Below are 17988 nucleotides of genomic sequence, written 5' to 3' on the forward strand. Positions count from 1 at the left end.
ATTACATTCATCAAACTAAATATCTTTAGTAGTCGCAAATTGATATAAAAATACTAATGACACATTTGCATTGAATGATACATTGTATATTTATATATTTTAGTCTCGATTGTATATAAATACTAATGATAAATTATACATATTGATAACTAAGCTATTCAAATACAAATAATAAAATTATTTGAATTATGTAGTACGATACAAATAAATTTAAAGTTAAAAAAAATTAAAAAATATAAAATGCAATGAAAAAAAAATGAGGAAAAAAATATAAAAAATGAAGAAAAATGACGAACCAAGAATGAAAAATGGGAAAATGGAAATACAAAAAAAATGCGAAGAAAAAAGAAATAAAATTGAAAAAGAAAAAAAATGATGAAATAGAAGAAAGAAAAAAGTGTAATAAACGAGTAAAAAATAAGTGAAAAAACAAAAAAATGAAAAAGAAAAAAAATTAAATTAAAGGAAAAAGGAAAGAAAGAAATTGTAAATTAAAGGAAAAAGAAAGAAAAAACAAAAAAGAAATTAGAAAAGAAAAAATAATAATAAATGAATGAGACTATGGATTATATTTAATTGATAAGAGATGTTATAAATTATATGGGCTAAATGAAATAATTAGAAGTTTAAATTAATTAATCCAAGTAGGTCTCAAGTGAATATGAATGATGAAATAAGAATGAGAAAGGGAAAAACAAAAATAATACAAAGAAAAAAAATAGATGAAAAAATGAGAAAGAAAAAAAGAAATTATAAGAAACGAGTAAAAAATGAAAAAAATGAAAAAATGAGAAAGCAAAAAAGAAATTATAAGAAACGAGTAAAAAATGAAAAAAATGAAAAAGCAAAAAAGTAAATTAAAGGATTAAAAAACAAAAAAAAAAAGGAAGAAAAGAAACTAGAAAAGAAAAAAAAACTGAAATTTTAAGCATAGGTGGGTGATCTCTGTATTTAAATGGGTACCTATATTTTATCCATTTTGTTCATATTTGTGTGAGCTTTTAAAATGAGTTGAAGTTCATATTTACCCATTTAAAATATGAGTAATCCAATTCAATAAATATAGATTAAATGAACTTTTTTCACAAATATAGGCTGAAATTGTCAGTCCTACGTAGGCCTTACGACTGAAACTTAGCGCACTAAAATGCACTTAATTAGTTAGGCTGATGCTAACATCATTAGTCCTAAAATATATTTCCTCCGTCCAAAATTTTTTAATTTGATTTCTCATTTTACTTATCTTTTTTCATTAATCAAGATATAAACATATAAACATCATTTAATTGGAATACTATGGTAAATTAGTCATGTTATTAATTATTTTTGTTAATTAATGTATCATCTCAATTTGGGACGAGTAATAAGACAAAACTCACCAAAGAATTACTAATAGAGTTGACTTGTAAACAATAAATAGCTACTTGATAGTCGCATGGATACTAAATTGTCCAATACAATCATTTTCTTTTTTCTTTTTCTACCTTACTCAATGTAACAATTACTCCCTTCTCCTTCATCACTCTCAACACGATGTGAGTCTGAGTTAATCGTTCCAGCAATTGCTACTCCTCGAGAAATAAAGCATCTCTCAAACATAGACGATCGAGATGGTCTACGTTTTCACATATCAAATTTATTTTCTTACGAATGCAACCCTTCGATGGAAGGGATAGATCCTGCTAAGGTGATTAAAGATGCATTATCCAAAACACTAGTGTTTTACTATCCATTAGCTGGTAGGCTAATTGAAGGGCCTAATGGAAAGCTTATGGTGAATTGTAATGGTGAAGGGATATTCTGTACAGAAGCCTATGCAGACGTGGAACTTGAGATGCTAGGAGAATCAATAAAACCTCCACGTCCATACTTGGAGGATCTTTTGTACAATGTACCAGGTTCTGATAGGATCATTCATTGTCCTCTTATGTTGATTCAGGTACATTATCATATACTTTGCAGTGGTATTATTACTATTAGATACGACTTACGAGGTAGGAAAAAAAGACTTATGGAATTTATTGTTTTAAATATTTCGTAACATTTACTCCATATGACTAAACTTTTGATACCTCCGGTTTAAACACGTCATAATATTTGTTCGGTTATAAAATCTTTTCATATTGAGGATAAAATAGGAAGTATCAAGGTTAATTATTTCTAAATTTGAAAGTCTATCGTTCTTTTTGAAATAGAGAAGACGAAAATTTGTCCGATTTAAACTGAAATAGAGGAAATACTATTATTTTGGGTAAACTATACTAGTACATTTGCTTTTTAATTTTATTTCTGTTTGCCGTATTAACTTAACGCTTCTTTTTTGTCAATTCATAAAACAAATGCCTGTGGTAATATAATATATGATATTTGAACAGATAACTCGTTTTACTACCTGTGGTAGATTTGCAGTAGCTGTAAGAGTTAATCACATCATGGTTGATGCCTTTGGCTTAGTTTTATTTCTAAATGCAGTAAGTGATTTCGTGACATGCAAAGCTTCCACTGTTCCTTTTATCATGCCCGTTTGGCAATGGGAAATCCTAAATGCAAGGACACCACCACGCATTACATGCAAGAATAGAGAGTTTGAAGAGAAAGCTGAGTCAACAAATGCATGGTTAGTGATGGAAAAAGAGTTAATTCAACGCTCGTTCTTCTTTGGTCAAGAGGAGATAGAAGCTATTCGCAGACAAGTTTCAACAATTCATCGTTCAAATGGAAGATTTGAGTTACTAACCTCTTTTTTGTGGAAATACTGAACAATTTCACTCAATCAAAATCCTGAAGAGATTGTGCGTATGACATATTTTGTTACAGTCCGTGGGAGGTTTCGACATTTGAAAATACCACATGGATATTATGGTAATGCATATGCTTGTCCAGCAGCAGTTGTCGAAATCAGGAATTTTAAGTACATATCCGTTGACGTATGCTCTTGAATTAATCAAGAAAGCCAACGATCAAGTAAATGAAGAGTATTTTAGATATATGGTAGATCTTATGGTTATTAAGGGGAGACCTGGTATAACACAATCTTGGAATTTTAGTATTTCAAACACAGTTCATGTAGGATTTGATAAGGTTGATTTTGGATGGGGAGAACCAAAATATGGAGGGGCTGTTAAGGCTGATTCTTTCTTTAGTTTCTATGTGGCTTGTAAAAATAACAAAGGGAAAAGGGGAATTTTGACAACAATAAGCTTACCTCCAAGAGCAATTGAAAGATTCCAAGATGCTATAGATAAATTGACTTCAAATGTCAAGGAAGTACCAAAACTTTAAGGTGGAATTTGGATTGGCAAATAAATTTGTGTGTTCTTTCCAATTGATCAATCATCAATTTCTATTAATTTGGATATAGTTATTATGAAATAATTCATTTTGCTTATGTTGGAACAATATTATGAAATAATTCATTTTGCTTATGTTGGAACAAAATTAACTGAAGTAACGGATAAAGTTATTGTCATATGACTAGAATGTCACGGATTCAAGCCTTAAAAACAGCTTAGTAAGACTACATACAATATTCCCTTATGGTTGGGCCCTTCCTTGGACCCTACACATAGTGGGAGCATTAGTGCACCAAGTTGTCCTTTTTTTAAGTGTTGGAAAATTTGTATTTTATAGAAAAATAGGCCCTTAGTAGGGTCAACTGAGTTTCCCTTGTTATGTAACCGAACCGTGATTTATGGACATTTTCTTTTTTCTAAAAGATACAGTCACTGTGTGGAGCCTGGTAAGTAGTAACTGTATTTGTAATTCATATCAACATTACGTGCTCAAATACAGTACATACACCGGCTAGCCAGCTAGAAAGGTAGCTACAAATTGTAAATTTCAAAATTGTACTTAGGGAAGCCTATTTTCGCATATATTATAGCTATTTTTGAAAGGTGCTCTTTCTAGCAGTAACAATAAAACAAGTGATGAAAAATGAGGACATAATTCTTTTCATCAAGGCCGCCATTTCTTGTAATGAAGATTTTGGTGTAACAATTACACGAACACTGGTTTTGCACAGTATGGTGAGCATTGGGGGAAGATGAAGAAGACTTGCATCGTGAACATTCTAAGCGCTAAAACATGTTCACTCCTTTTAATCACTTCGAAAAGAAGAGTTTTCGGACCTTATGAAATGATTAAACATACGAGCTGGAATAGAATCCCCTGTTGATTTGACAAAATGTTGCATGTGACACTGTATAGTCTAGTCGCTGGAGCAGCGTTCGGTAAAGAATAATTAAGATGAAGAATTGTTCATTTCACTTATACAAGAAGGTGGAAAATTGGCAGCAGGATATAATGTAGCTGAGTGTTTTTTTCTTCGTTTAAGTTGCTTCATGGAATACGTGGAATACAGGGGAAACTTCGAAATTTGCATATAAAAGCAGATAGAATACTGGAGGATTTTATACTTAAAACATATATAGTAGCAACAAGCAATGGCGTTGGCACCTCAAATGATCAGAATTTATTGGATGTCCTTTTAAGATTTCAGAGGGAAGAAAATCAAATAACTCAAGACAATATGAAAGCAGTTATCCTGATAAGTTAAAAGAATCATACTACTAGTGTTAAAGCAGGTTGTCTACCTTATTTCCCAATTACGTACTCCGGCCATTCACTTTATGTGACATCTTTTTCTTTAAAAAAATAGGGTTGTTTTCTGTACTTTGTAGCAATTTAGCTTTAAAATGTCATTTTCATCCTTTATGGGATGATTTATAGTTACACATACGTGTTGCTTATTCTAAACTATAAGTTTCAAAAGTGTTTCTTTCTTTTTTAAATTATGTGTCCAATCAAACACTATCACATAAATTAGTATAGAAGCGGTACTACTTTCACTAATTGTGGTCAATTACTTGTAGATGATCTTCATGGTGTTAAAATTATTTTACATTGTCAGTATATAAAAGTTAAATTTATTATAGATTGAGCAATTTCTTACTTTTGTATGTATTGTCAGGACATGTTCGGTGCTGGTTGTGAAATATCAGCAACAGTCATTGTTTGGGCAATGACAGAGTTGCTCAATAACCCAAGTGTCTTAGAGAAAGCCTAAGAAGAAGTCAGAGAGGTGTTCACTGACAAAAGCTCTGTGGATGAAACAAACTTTGATAAATTAAAGTACTTAAAATCAGTTATTAGACACTAAGGTTACACCCTCCACTCACTTTCTTATTTCCAAGAATAAGCAGGGAAAGAAGTGAGATCAATGGCTATGATTGGGCAATTGGAAGAGATCCGAAATATTGGGAGGAGACAGAGTGCTCTAAACCGGAGAGATATCTTGATAGTTCGATGGTTTTTATTGGGAATAATTTCGAGTACATTCCATTTAGTGCAGGCCCAGGCATGTCATTTGGTTAGCAACTCTTGAGCTTCCATTAGCACTTCTTCTTTACCATTTTCATTGAGAGTTACCAATTGGGATGAGCCATCCATCAAGACTTGGATATGACTGAGAAATTTGGTTTATCTGTCACAAGAAAACATGATTTGCATGCAATTCCTATTATCTCTAAATCTTTAACCAATTAATGATAAATAAATCACTGATAGTGGAAACAACTTCTATATTTTTGACACAATTTAATTGCGAGTTAGCACTTCAAATTCTCTACCACCATATCAGACTGGAGACGAAAGACTATAACCCCAGGATAATTACTTTGTAGCAAACGACCCCTAAAAGGTTCATTAGTTCTTCTTTGTAATTACTATGAATCCGTACAAAAAAAGGTTTTTATTACTCTCTGGTTTCCTGCAATAGTAATTGTCCGTCTACTTACAATGATGTCACACTACTCACAAAACTTTAAGAACTAGTGTCAAAAATGTGAATGATGCCTGACTATCAACGTGTTGAATTGATTTTAATATTTGTGTGGGCATTAGACTTTTGAACATTTTTATTATTGAACCTGATCTATTCTCCAAGACGTTGACAGCTTCTTCAAGTAATTAGAAGCCCTTTAGGACTCTACTGTATTTACCATCTAGTAGTTGTGTTCACGTAGAAGACTAATGTCTCGTTGTACTATATATTCATCGTGTATGCGTATGAATCAATGTAGACCCAAAAACCTTTTGGTCCTATAATCTGTAACTTAATATGGTATCCGACGCCAGTTCGGTCTCCTCTCCTACTTCATCCTTCCTGCCATGTCTTCCTCCTCCTCCAATTCCCTAAACAATGCTCATCACTTTATTTCAGTTAAGCTCACTTCCAAAAGTTACATATTCTGGAAGACGCAATTATTGCCTTTCTTGTGAGGCCAAAACCTCCAAGGCTTCATTGACAGATCAAAGCAATGTTCACCTGTTGTTCTTTCTATTGAAGGTTTGGATACTACTACATCCAACCCAGAATTTGCTACTTGGATCCAATAGGGTTAAATCATCATAAGTCTGCTAATATCTTCCCTCTTTGAAGAAACGATTCCTATAGTAATTGGATTGAAACCTTCCAAGGATATTTGGGATACTCTAGCAGTTGCCCTATCTTCTCCTTCTAAAACCTCAGATTTTAATATTTATATGTCTAAAGGGTTGAGAGCAGATTTCAAAGATATTGTCACCACTTTGTCTGCCAGACCCGAACCCGTTTCACATTTTGAACTCCTTAGCCTATTGTTAAATCATGGGTTTATTAATGGGTCCTCCATGACTTCTCTCTCCCTCATTCCACGTGACTCGTCAAATCCACCGGCAGCCAACATTGCTCAACGCGCCTTTAATAATGGTGATAGGCAGAACACTGGACACATTATGAATTCTAATAACACTTACAAAGGTCGCAGCAGAGCGTATAGGGCAGAGGGGGACGAGGTGGTCGTCATCAATACCCGCGTAATGCCTACGGAAATAATTATTCTAATACTCCTCAACCTTGGAATTGCGATGGTGATGGACGTACAAGATGACAAATCTGCAATGGAACTAATCACCAAGCTTCCACTTGCTTTCAACGCTACAATCACATTATGAACCCATCTGCTCATTTCACTCATCGTGCACCGATTCCATTGACTCAAAATTGGTTTTCGGACTCAGGTGCCACCCATCATATTGCACCAGATCTCTCCGGCTCACACATGTTAAGGAATATAAAGGATCGAATCAACTTCATGTTGGTAATGGACAAGGTTTGCCAATCCAAAACACTGGTAGTGCTGCTTTCTCAAATTTTTCTAATCAAAAACATTCTTTAAATAACATACTTCATGTTCTATCTATTACTAAATACCTTTTTTCTGTTCAACGATTTACTCGTGATCATAATACTTTCTTTGAATTTTATCCTAATTATTTTCTTTTCAAGGATCGGGACTTCAAGACTCTTTTTTTTCGGTCGGAGTAATGATGGCCTCTACTCCATCTCTATTAAGTCACAATCCTCCAGTTCTCCTTCAGCACTTTCGGCTACCAAAGCTTCTTCTACCTGCTAGCATCCCTGTCTGCAACATCTGTATCAAAAAGTCCTCAGTCAAGTTTTACCCACACATTAGCTTTCTAGTTCTAGTTATAGATTAAATAATTTATGTACTTCTTGTCAACTTAGCAAGTCACCTAAGTTGTCTCTTCCAATTTGCACTAATAAAAGTACTTCTCTGTTGCAACTTAATTTTGCTGATGTTTGGGGTCATGCTCATTTTCTATCTTCTCATAGCCATCGTTATCTACTTGTTTTTGTTGATGATTTTTCTAGCTATACATAGTGTTATCCACTTTTTAGAAAATCTGACGTCTTCTCAATTTTTAATCAATTTCAAGTTCTTGTTAAAAGATAATTTAACACAAATTAAGTTAATTCAAACTGACAGGGGAGGTGAATTTCATTCTTTATCACCTCTTTGTGCAAAATTAAGCATTGTTCACCATTTTTCCTACCCCTATACTTATGAGCAATAAGGAAAGGTTGAATGCAAACATAGACACATTGTCAAAACTGGATTGAGCCTCATGGCACACAGTTCCACTCCTTTGAGATATTGGCATTTTGCCTTTGACACTGCTGTTTACGTGATTAATCGTCTTCTACCTCAACTAATGATTAGAAATCACCTTTCGAGGTTGAGTTTCACACATCACCACATTATCACTTTCTTAAAGTGTTTGGATGTCTCTGTTTTTCATATCTTTGTCCCTACAATCATCATAAAATTAATTTTCAAAGTTAGCCCTATGTATTTTTATGGTATAGTCCAACGCACCATGGTTATAGATGACTTGACACATGCACTAGTCGTCTCTATATAGCCAAACATGTTCAGTTTAATGAAACTACATTTCTGTTTGCCAGCAAGTCTATTCTTGGTCCCCCACCTTCGGTCTGTACACAATCTTGGGCATCTTCACCTATCATTTTGTCCAATTCACAATCTTTTCGGTCTACAGTTTCTTCACCACCCATGAATCCCAACAACTCTCCAATATTAACTAGTTCACACTCTACTGAATATCTCTCTTAGTTGAGTCTATCTCCTTGTACAGTTCCTACTCTCCCTATTCCTTTAGATTGCACAGTTCTACCTACACTTGTAGTTGACTCTTCCATGTCTCCAACGACTAGTAAACCCCCTCCACCTTCATCTATCACATCCCAATAGCCTATTTCCAAACTCATGCCAAGTTCCACTAACCCATTCCAAAGAACTCATGCAATGCAACTACATCCAGCATCTAAACATAAACCAACCGCTCACCTTGCATTCAAATCTGTTGCTATCCTATTTTCCCCTCCATCCACTGAGCCTACAAACTTTACTGATGCCACAAAATTTTTTAGATAGGCGCAGTGCTATGTTGACTGAGATGACAGTCCTATTTAAAAATCAAACTTGGTCATTGGTTCCATTTCATCCCTCCATGAATGTTCTAAGGTGCAAATAGACTTTTCATATCAAACGGAACTCTATTGGAGCCATTGAGCGCTACAAAGCTCGCTTAGTTGCAAAGGAATTTTATCAGGCTGTAAAACCCACTACTATCCGCATTATTTTGTCTTTGGTTATAACATATGGCTGGCCGCTACGTCAACTGAACATTCAAAATGTCTTTCTACATGGTGAGATCCAAAAGTATGTTGGCATGGCTCAACCTTAAGGATTTGTTCACCCTCAGTTTCCTATTCATGTATGTAAGCTTCATAAATCTCTTTATGATCTTAAACAGGCTCCACGAGCATGGTATAAGAAGTTTCACCAATTTCTCCTTACTGTTGGCTTCACTTCCTCTAAAATTGATATTTATTTATTTATTTACTCGCATTCCAATGTTGCTTTCTACTTATTGGTCTATGTAGATGATATTGTACTCACAGGTAACAATACTTCATTTCTTGTTTTCTTTACTCAAGAGCTTGTCCGTGTGTTCTCCATTAGAGAGTGTGTTCTCCATTAGAGATGTCGGCTTATTGCAATATTTTCTTAATGTTCAAGTGTCTCACTTGGGATTGGCCTTTGGTTCTCTTAGTCTCAATATATCCATGGTATACTCATTAAAGCTGGGATGCTTCAGTGTAAACCTCTCAGTACTTCCATGGCCACCAATGTCAAGTTCCATAAGAATGGCAGTCCAATTTTCGATGACCCAAGTCTTTACAGGCAGGTGGTTGGTGATCTTCAGTATATCACTCTCACGAGACCAGATATATCATTTGTGGTGAACAAAGTGTGTCAATTTATGCACAATCTATCTGTAAATTAATAGGCTGCTGTAAAACGCATTCTCTGTTATCTCAGCACAGCAAGAATATGTCATTTTTCCTTTCAAAAGCTTCTAATCTTCACTTGTAGGCATTCACTGACTTTGATTGGGCTGACAACATAGATAATCATAAATCTACTGGTGGCTATGCAATCTACTTTGGTCCAGATCTGATCTCATGGTCCTCCCGTAAACAACGAATGGTGGCACGATCATCTACAGAGTCTGAGTACAAAGCTTTAACAGATGCTGCTGCAAAATTAACATGGTCTCAGTCACTAATGTTCGATCTTGGTCTTCAACTATCCCGTGCTCCTATCCTTTGATGTGATAATATCGGTGCAGCATACATGTCGATTAATCCTATTTTTCACTCTCGCACAAAGCATGTTGAGATAGATTTCCATTTTGTGTGGGATAAAGTTGCAAGACACGACCTTCTCATCCAGTTTCTCGCCTCTAAGGATCAGATAGCTGACGGCCTCACAAAACTGATATCTACAACACGATTTCACTTCTTACGAGACACACTGAATGTGAAGGACCCACCTTCAGTTTTCAAGGAGGGTATTGAACCTAATCTATTGTCCAATACGTTGATAGTTTCTTCAACTAATTAGAAGCCTTTTAGGACTCTATTGTATTTACCATCTAGTAGTTGTGTTCACGTAGAAGATTAATATCTCGTTGTACAATATATTCATCGCGTATGCTTGTGAATCGATGTAGAGCCAAAAACCTTTTAGTCCTATAATTTGTAACTTAACATTTATCATAAAATTTCACAACATTTGTATAACTATCAAAAATTCTCATTAAGATTAAAATAGAAGTCTAAATTAATTATTTTCAAAAATAAACTATATTATAATATGTCATACTTTTTACAACAAATTAATAAGAAATAATATTACATAAATGAAAATGGAGCACTATAATAAGTGGTTGACCACTAATATGTTCAATTTTTACAGTGTACTCTCTGTAATGTAGTGTTGAAAATTATTTTTAGTTACTGCACTAATTTTTAGGAAAATAAGTTTACTAGTTTTATGATGAATTTGAATTTTAAACATTTGTTAGTTTGTTTAGTTGTTGAGATATTCTAGGTTATTTTGAATTTTAAATTATGCAGATTTTTATTTTATGTTGGCTATTTAAAGCCCCTCAATACTTAATAAAATTATTGAAAGCTTGTGAAAGCTTATTGAAAATCATTTTAACCCTTTTTTGCAGCCCCGTCTTTTTTTAAAAAAAAAAAAACAACAACAGTGGTATCAGAGCCTCATTGATCTGATGAGGTCTGTGAGTTCTTCCAAAGCGCTACCATACTATTTTTTAACCCATAAGGGCTACCTTTTAACCTGTAAGGGCTTCCTTTTTAACCTATCAAGACTATTTATTTTAACCCGTTAGGGCTACCATTTTCAACCCGTGCCTATTTCAAAGCATAAGGCTATTTTCAATCAAAAAGATGTCAAACAGCAGTCTCTCTTTGAATGTCCTAAAAATTTTCACCGACAAAAAGTATCAAATTTGGTCTGTGAAGAAATCATATTTTGAAACCTACCCTTTATTTGATGTTTTGATGGATGAAAAATCCTTACAACATTTTGCAAAGTCTACGAAAATACTTTCAAACAAGGCAAGATTGTTGATGGTGTTTTTCCATCAAAGAATTAAAAAAAAAAAAAGATCAATATCAAAAAGAAAAAGTGCAAGTTCAAAAAAATGAAATTTAGCACCCACTGCCAAAGTAAAAATTAAGAAGGAACAGTTTTTCAAATCCCAGTAACTAAAGCAAAAGGAGGAGTATTAAAAATTACTTTTAGTTACTGCATTAGTTTTTAGGAAAATAAGTTTACTAGTTTTAAGATGAATTTGAATTTTAAATGTTTGTTAGTTTGTTTAGCTGTTGAGATCTTTTAGGTTATTTTGAATTTCAAATTATGCATATTTTTGTTTTATGTTGGCTATTTAAAGCCCCTCAGTGCTTAATAAAATTATTGAAAGCTAGTGAAAGCTTATTGAAAGCTATTGAAAGATTTCAATTCATTGAGAGTCATTTTAACCCCTTACTTAGTTGTCATTGAATGTACTTTGGCTTTATTTAAGATCCCTCACACCCTAATTACATATCTAAAGAAACCTAGAAGGTGGTAAAATTTGCTCATGAAATTATTATCTGTCCAAGTTTCAGCGTTTTTTTGACTCATTCATTTATTGGCTCAGCTTTTAGCCCATCAAAATCCAGTAGATATGAACTCAAATTGCTTATGAGAAATTTTATCAAAATATTTTCAAAAGACGCATTTATATTTGATATGTTATATAAAGCCACAATAAAAAAATAGTTTATCAAGTACTAAAAGAAATCATAAATGAACAAACAAAGCAATTAAAATTTGAAAAGAATTTTAGTTCAACTCATTTCTGCCAACCCTTTTTAACCTATCCAAATATAGATCCAACCCAAACTTCCATCTTGTTGGCTAGAGTTCGATTTTCTATATTGTAATGTCTTTCTCATCCCCTTTTTGTTTTTCAAGGAAAAACAAAACAAAACAAAACCTGTCCATTTGATACCTATGTGTACATCATTGTCAAGATATTATTAAGAGCAAAAAGTAGGAAAAAGTTGGTATTGCTGCATAAAACTAGCAAAGGGCTTGTTAAGTTTGGTATTTTCGCTTTATTTAAGAAGAAAAAGAGCATTTTGATTCTTAAATAGTGTAAGACATGAAGCAGAAGTTTAGTTGAGAAATAGCTTTATCTCTAGGAAAAGAAGATACTTAAACCTTACCCAACAATTAAAGCCAAGTACCTCAAAACATGAACCCACCACACCTCCTCCCTCTAACACCTTCTAAATACCCTTCACACATCTAGTCTAGACTAGGAAAAAACCTTTGTCCTCCTCCACATGATGTCACTCTGTGGCAACCTATCACCACTCCCAACCACCACCTACTAGTCAAGCACAGACAAAAGCCAGTCATAGTAAGCTATCAGTCTCAAGAAGAAGTTGACACCTACCCATCAAGCAGAGACGAAAGTTGACCTTAGTGATCTGACGGTGTTGAGTGAAAGTTGACGGAACAATAAGTCGACCTTATTGATCTGACAGTGCTGAGTAGAACCTGCAAGCAAAGACGAAGTTGGCCTTAGTGATCTGACGGTGCTGGGTGAAAGTTGAAACCTACAAGCAAGGACAAAAATTGGTCGCAGTGATCTAACTGTGCTGAGTGGAAGGATCGTTGCTCAACGAGTTCAAGTTACTACTCATACAAATGCCAAAGCCAGTTTTAGGACCAGAACGGCGCACCAACCCCTTAATTTGGTGTGCAGCCATAATCTGCACACTCTTGACCATAGCCGTGATCATCACGGGTATGGTCGTATTCATTGGCTACATGGTCATTAGACCAAAAGTCCCACAAATGAGTGTAGTAAGTGCCCATTTAGACAAATTCTCCTATGACATGGCTAGTGTCCTAGTAGTCAGAGTCTCAATTGTTATCAAAGCTGAAAATGACAATTCAAAAGCCCACGCAAGTTTCTACGCAACAAGTTACACACTTAGTTTCCATGGTGTTAAAATAGCATATTTGAATGCTGCTCCTTTTGATGTCCCTTCAAATAGGTCAATTGACTTGTATTATCCAGTCGAATCGTCGCCGATACCATTGAAACCTGAAGAAGGAGAAGTTGCTGAACTCTATTTGAGGAGAGGACAAGTTGTTTTTGATATAAGAGGGAATACAAGAACTAGATGGAGAGTAGGGATACTTGGTTCTGTTAAGTTCTGGTTGCACTTAAATTGTCAACTTAAGTTTCCTTTGAATGGAACTACAATTTACCCAAGATGCAGCACAAAGTCCAAATGAGATGTTGGAGTTCAACTTAGGTATTTTGTTTAATAGTTATTCACTTTGATTGCATGATTATAGAGTATTATGGCAAGATAAGGGTGCTACTTGTTTGGCCTTTCCTCGAAGCTCACGCATATAGCAGAAATTTTCCTCGAAGCTCATGCATATAGCAGAAATTTAATGCACCAGATTGCTCAATGCTACTTACCTTCTTGTTTTGCTTATCTTTTTTTTGGTACTACCAAGATGTCCCTTTTTCTGGATGTAATTAGATTCTTGAAAGAAGTAATCATCAATATTCAGCCTTGAGAAAATTATACGATATGCTCTACTGTCTAACTCCTTTTAGCCCTTTGACCCTGAATACTATTTTGGATATGTAAAATTTGTTTTAACTAGTGTTTGTTTATTAGATTGACTCATTATTTTAGTTTCAAATTTAAATTTCAAAAATAGGTTCTGAGTTTTTAAAAATTTCCGCTTACAAAACCCTAATTTTAATTTCGTGTCCAGACACAACTTTAACTTTCAAAAACTTTTTTGAACTTAACTTCATATACGAGTTGTGACCCGAATTTTGTTGATCCGACCTTGAAAGTTTCGCGGTGCGACCCATGTTTCTGATTTTCAATGAGGTCTGTGGTGGTAGCATAGGGATGATCCCGGAGTCCATATATTTTTGGGCCTACACCTATTTGTACGCACATATTATTTAAGTACGATTTAGCGGGCAGTTATCGGATTATTCAGAAATTACATCACTTTACATTGTACTCCTCTTCTTTCATAGTGAAATTCCTCTGCCTTTGGGTGGTTTTTCCCGTAAATATTTCCACATAAATCTGTGTGTTCTTGTTTTCTTTCTACTTGTGGTTTGCTTTATTTCTGCCCCATTCATGACAACCATTAATATATTTTTCAAATTGCAATTAAATTATGTCGAAGCCGCTAAATTACGTCTTTCTTCGGGAGAGAGGATTGACATTCTCCTTTGTAATTCATATTATTTATATTTTTTAAAATTGTTATCCACTACTCGATTAAGATATTTAATAGCCTAAATCTTACTACAAGGTGTTTGTTTAAGTTGTCCTTGCTCCCTGCCTTCAATGTTACTGCATTTAATTAAAATCCCACTAATTGAAGCAGCAGCATATATTTAGATGAATTAGAGAAAAAGAAACAATAACAAAATGGCTTCTTATTTTGTAAAATATCAAATATTTGAAAACAAATTCAAAAATCAAAAGTGAGATTGATCTTACATTTGAAAAAGGAAAATTTATTTTTTATATTCCAAAGAAGGACAAAAGGTGAAAAAAAAAAAAGACCTCTTCTTAATGAAGAAGTAAGAGAACAATTTGAAGTTTGCTACGTAGTAGGCACTTTTTTAAAAGTCTATAATATATACTTTTGTGGTCTCAAATTAAGTACTGTCAAAAGTTTATGAAAAAAATTAATACTTATGTTTTTCTAACTATATCTTTAACTCCATTTCCTTAATACCATTCAATTTTCAAAAGATATTTATTAAATAAGATCTATTCCAGTAAATTATATAATATTTATTATTTTTTTTAATTAATTAATATAATTTTACAAAATTAATACTTATTTTGGGAACGAGCTGTGGGACACTAAGAAAACGAAACAGCAGAAAGCCATTGTGCTGAAGCTTTTTGCCAACCTTGTCCAAAAGCAACGGAAAGTGAGCTTATTTAGTGGCCCATACATGCATGTCTGCTCTCGCCTTAACCATTAAGTTACTTGAGAAAATTAAAGGAAAGATGTTTTTAAGTCTTGAACGAAGAATTGGTGATATTGACCAACTTAAAGGGACAAACGTCATTAGGAAACTTGATCAAGTTAATTGTGGACTTGATTAATATTTTCAAAACTTTCTAATCTTTTCAAAAATACAAATCAACCCACACTCCCTTAATCCAAATCAACTGTCTCTCCTATCTCTCTTGACAGCTTCTCTCAATTCTCTCCCAACCAACAGTTCTGCAAAATTCTTCCTTCAATCCCCGGCGACTTCAACCTTCGGCGTTCCCTTTCGTCTTTCAACCGTCAATCAACGTGAAGACTTCTCCGGCGACAACAACTTCGAGTTCTTCGTCGTCCCATTTCTTTTTTCACAGGTAAAAAATTATGAAGAAACAGAGGAACTTGAGTCAACTACTCTTCTAGTATTGGTTAACAATTTAAATATTTCTAGCTTAAATTTGAAATGTGGACTGAATAAAATCCTAATTTCTAGCATTTCTTCTTCTTGTGGTCGAACTTTTGATTCGAATTTGTTGGTGATTTTTTGTCACAGTTGTTGTTTTTAATGTGTGTGTGTGTGTGATGTGTTGGTGTTGCTGGGTTGATTTGTTGTTTGTCTTGGTAAAAATGGTGTTGCAACAGATGAAACATCTGATACAATAGATGAAACATCTTATACGACAGATGAAAATATCTGATACAACATATGAAAACATCTGATGCAATAGATGAAATCTGATGCAACTATGAAAATCTGATGCAATAGATGACAATCTAACAGATCATTCATCTGTTGCGACAGACGACTCTTCTGTTTGGAAGAAATCTAAACAATATTAATCTAACAGATAACTCATTTTGCAACAGATGAGTGATATATCTCAACAGATCAGTGATCTATTTTATTATTTCCAATGGATTACTCATTTGTTGCAACAGGTTGGTTATATGTTGCAACAGATAACCTTCCTAGTGCAACAGATGAGTAATCTATTTTTACTGTTTCCAACAGATTACTCATCCATTGCAACAGGTTGGTTATATGTTGCAACAGACAAACTACCTGGTGCAACAGATTAGTGATCTATTTTTATAGTTTCTAGTGGTTTACTCATCTATTGCAACGGTTAGTTATTTGTTGCATCAGATAAAATACCTGATGCAGCAGATTAGTGATCTATTTTTATGGTTTCCAACGGATTACTCCTCTATTGCAACAGGTTGATTATATATTGCAATAGATAAACTACTTGGTGCAATAGATTTGTGATTTATTTTATGGTTTTCAATGGATTACTCATCTGTTGTAACAAATTGGTTATATGTTACAACAGATAATCTACCTGGTGCAACAGATTAGTGATATGCTTTTACTATTTCCAACAGATTACTCATCCGTTGCAATAGGTTGGTTATTTATTGCAATAGATAAACTACCTAGTGCAACAAGTTAGTGATCTATTTTTATGATTTCCATCGGTTTACTCATTCGCTGCAACGGTTGGTTATATGTTGCATCAGATAAAATATCTGGTGCAACGGATTAGTGATTTATTTTTATTGTTTTCAACGGTTTACTCATCTGTTGCAACAGGTCATTATATATTGCAACAGATAACATCCTGGTGCAACAGGTGTGTGGTCTATTGGAACTGTTATTTTATCGTTATGCATGTTAGATTTACTGTTATTCTTTTTTAACTATGCATTAATTAATTATAATTTATTTTATGTTCCTGTTAATTTAAGATAATATAGCTCCCAAAAGAAAAGAAACTGAATCAAGTCCAAATAAAGGAACAAGTGCAGCAGTTCGGCTATATCCACCACTCTATGAGCTTACTTTACAAGAGTTATCTCTATCAGGAGCAGAAGATAATGAACACGGGGAGGAGGAATGTTTCAAAAGAGATCATCCAAATGCTAATAGTTCTTCCACTGAAGAGTTGGTCAAAAGTTTCGGCATTGATTGTTATCCTATAAGAATGCAGTGCGGTGGTGCCACAGATTTAACGGGTGATTTCGTGGTTAAGTCAGCCATGGGAAAATCTTTCGACGCCTTCAGAAAAGTACTTCGAGAACAAAAATTGGATTCTTCTTTCAGGGAAAGCTACTTTGGACGATATCTTAATTTGTCGGAGGACAATAATGCTCATTTCCAGATAAAAATGGTATACAATCTTCTCAAGCATAGGTTTGTGTATGAAAACAATGATAAGATGGATGAGGTGTGGATAAATTACTGTGGCATGACTGTTTGCTTTGGTTGGAAGGAGTTTGCCATAGTTACTAGACTAAAATGTTATCCTCCTTCTCCTTCTCAAGTTATACCTACTTTGATCCAAAAAAAGCACCCCGCATACCTAAAAAAGGAAAAGGCAAGTCGAGTGATCGTGATGACCTGGTGTCCATTATTGGTCCAAGCTTTAAAAATAAAAAATTTGACAGAAGCATTGAAAGGTAAAGGACTCTCAAAGAACAACAAGCAATCATTGTGTTTGGTTTGGTTTGTACATAATATTCTTTGGGCGAGAGACGTTAACAACAATATAAGTCTCGATTTAATAAATCTCGTGGAGGATCTTGAGGCATTTAACAGCTATCCTTGGGGTTATGAAAGCTTCAAAAT

The 17988-nt window shown here is 34.0% G+C and overlaps 3 protein-coding genes across 3 annotated transcripts; all 3 read left to right on the forward strand.

Moving 5' to 3' along the window:
- The first annotated feature begins 1473 nt into the window (after positions 1-1473).
- On the forward strand, positions 1474-3331 carry LOC107870838 (alcohol acyl transferase 1 allele GSb-like). The gene is made up of 2 exons (XM_047395675.1): positions 1474-1939; positions 2473-3331. Exons 1-2 carry the CDS (start codon positions 1664-1666, stop codon positions 2473-2475), a joined length of 279 nt encoding a protein of 92 aa, XP_047251631.1. The 5' UTR covers positions 1474-1663; the 3' UTR covers positions 2476-3331.
- A 3661-nt stretch (positions 3332-6992) lies between these two features.
- Positions 6993-10043, forward strand: LOC107870780 (uncharacterized mitochondrial protein AtMg00810-like). The gene is made up of 4 exons (XM_047410296.1): positions 6993-7154; positions 9314-9331; positions 9484-9681; positions 9807-10043. Exons 1-4 carry the CDS (start codon positions 6993-6995, stop codon positions 10041-10043), a joined length of 615 nt encoding a protein of 204 aa, XP_047266252.1.
- A 2730-nt stretch (positions 10044-12773) lies between these two features.
- LOC107870353 (NDR1/HIN1-like protein 12) lies at positions 12774-13813 on the forward strand. The gene has a single exon (XM_016716855.2). It carries the CDS (start codon positions 13008-13010, stop codon positions 13602-13604), a length of 597 nt encoding a protein of 198 aa, XP_016572341.1. The 5' UTR covers positions 12774-13007; the 3' UTR covers positions 13605-13813.
- The last annotated feature ends 4175 nt before the right edge of the window (positions 13814-17988 follow it).

The sequence above is a fragment of the Capsicum annuum genome, chromosome 1 (assembly GCF_002878395.1).
Source record: "Capsicum annuum cultivar UCD-10X-F1 chromosome 1, UCD10Xv1.1, whole genome shotgun sequence".
Classification (NCBI taxonomy): Eukaryota; Viridiplantae; Streptophyta; class Magnoliopsida; order Solanales; family Solanaceae; genus Capsicum; species Capsicum annuum.

Coding starts and splice junctions, on each gene's coding strand:
- LOC107870838 (XM_047395675.1), top strand. CDS start 1,664: ATGGAAGGGATAGATCCTGCTAAGGTGATTAAAGATGCATTATCCAAA.
- LOC107870353 (XM_016716855.2), top strand. CDS start 13,008: ATGCCAAAGCCAGTTTTAGGACCAGAACGGCGCACCAACCCCTTAATT.
- LOC107870780 (XM_047410296.1), top strand. CDS start 6,993: ATGAACCCATCTGCTCATTTCACTCATCGTGCACCGATTCCATTGACT. Junction 9,682..9,806: donor TATCATTTGTGGTGAACAAA/GTGTGTCAATTT, acceptor CTTCACTTGTAG/GCATTCACTGACTTTGATTG.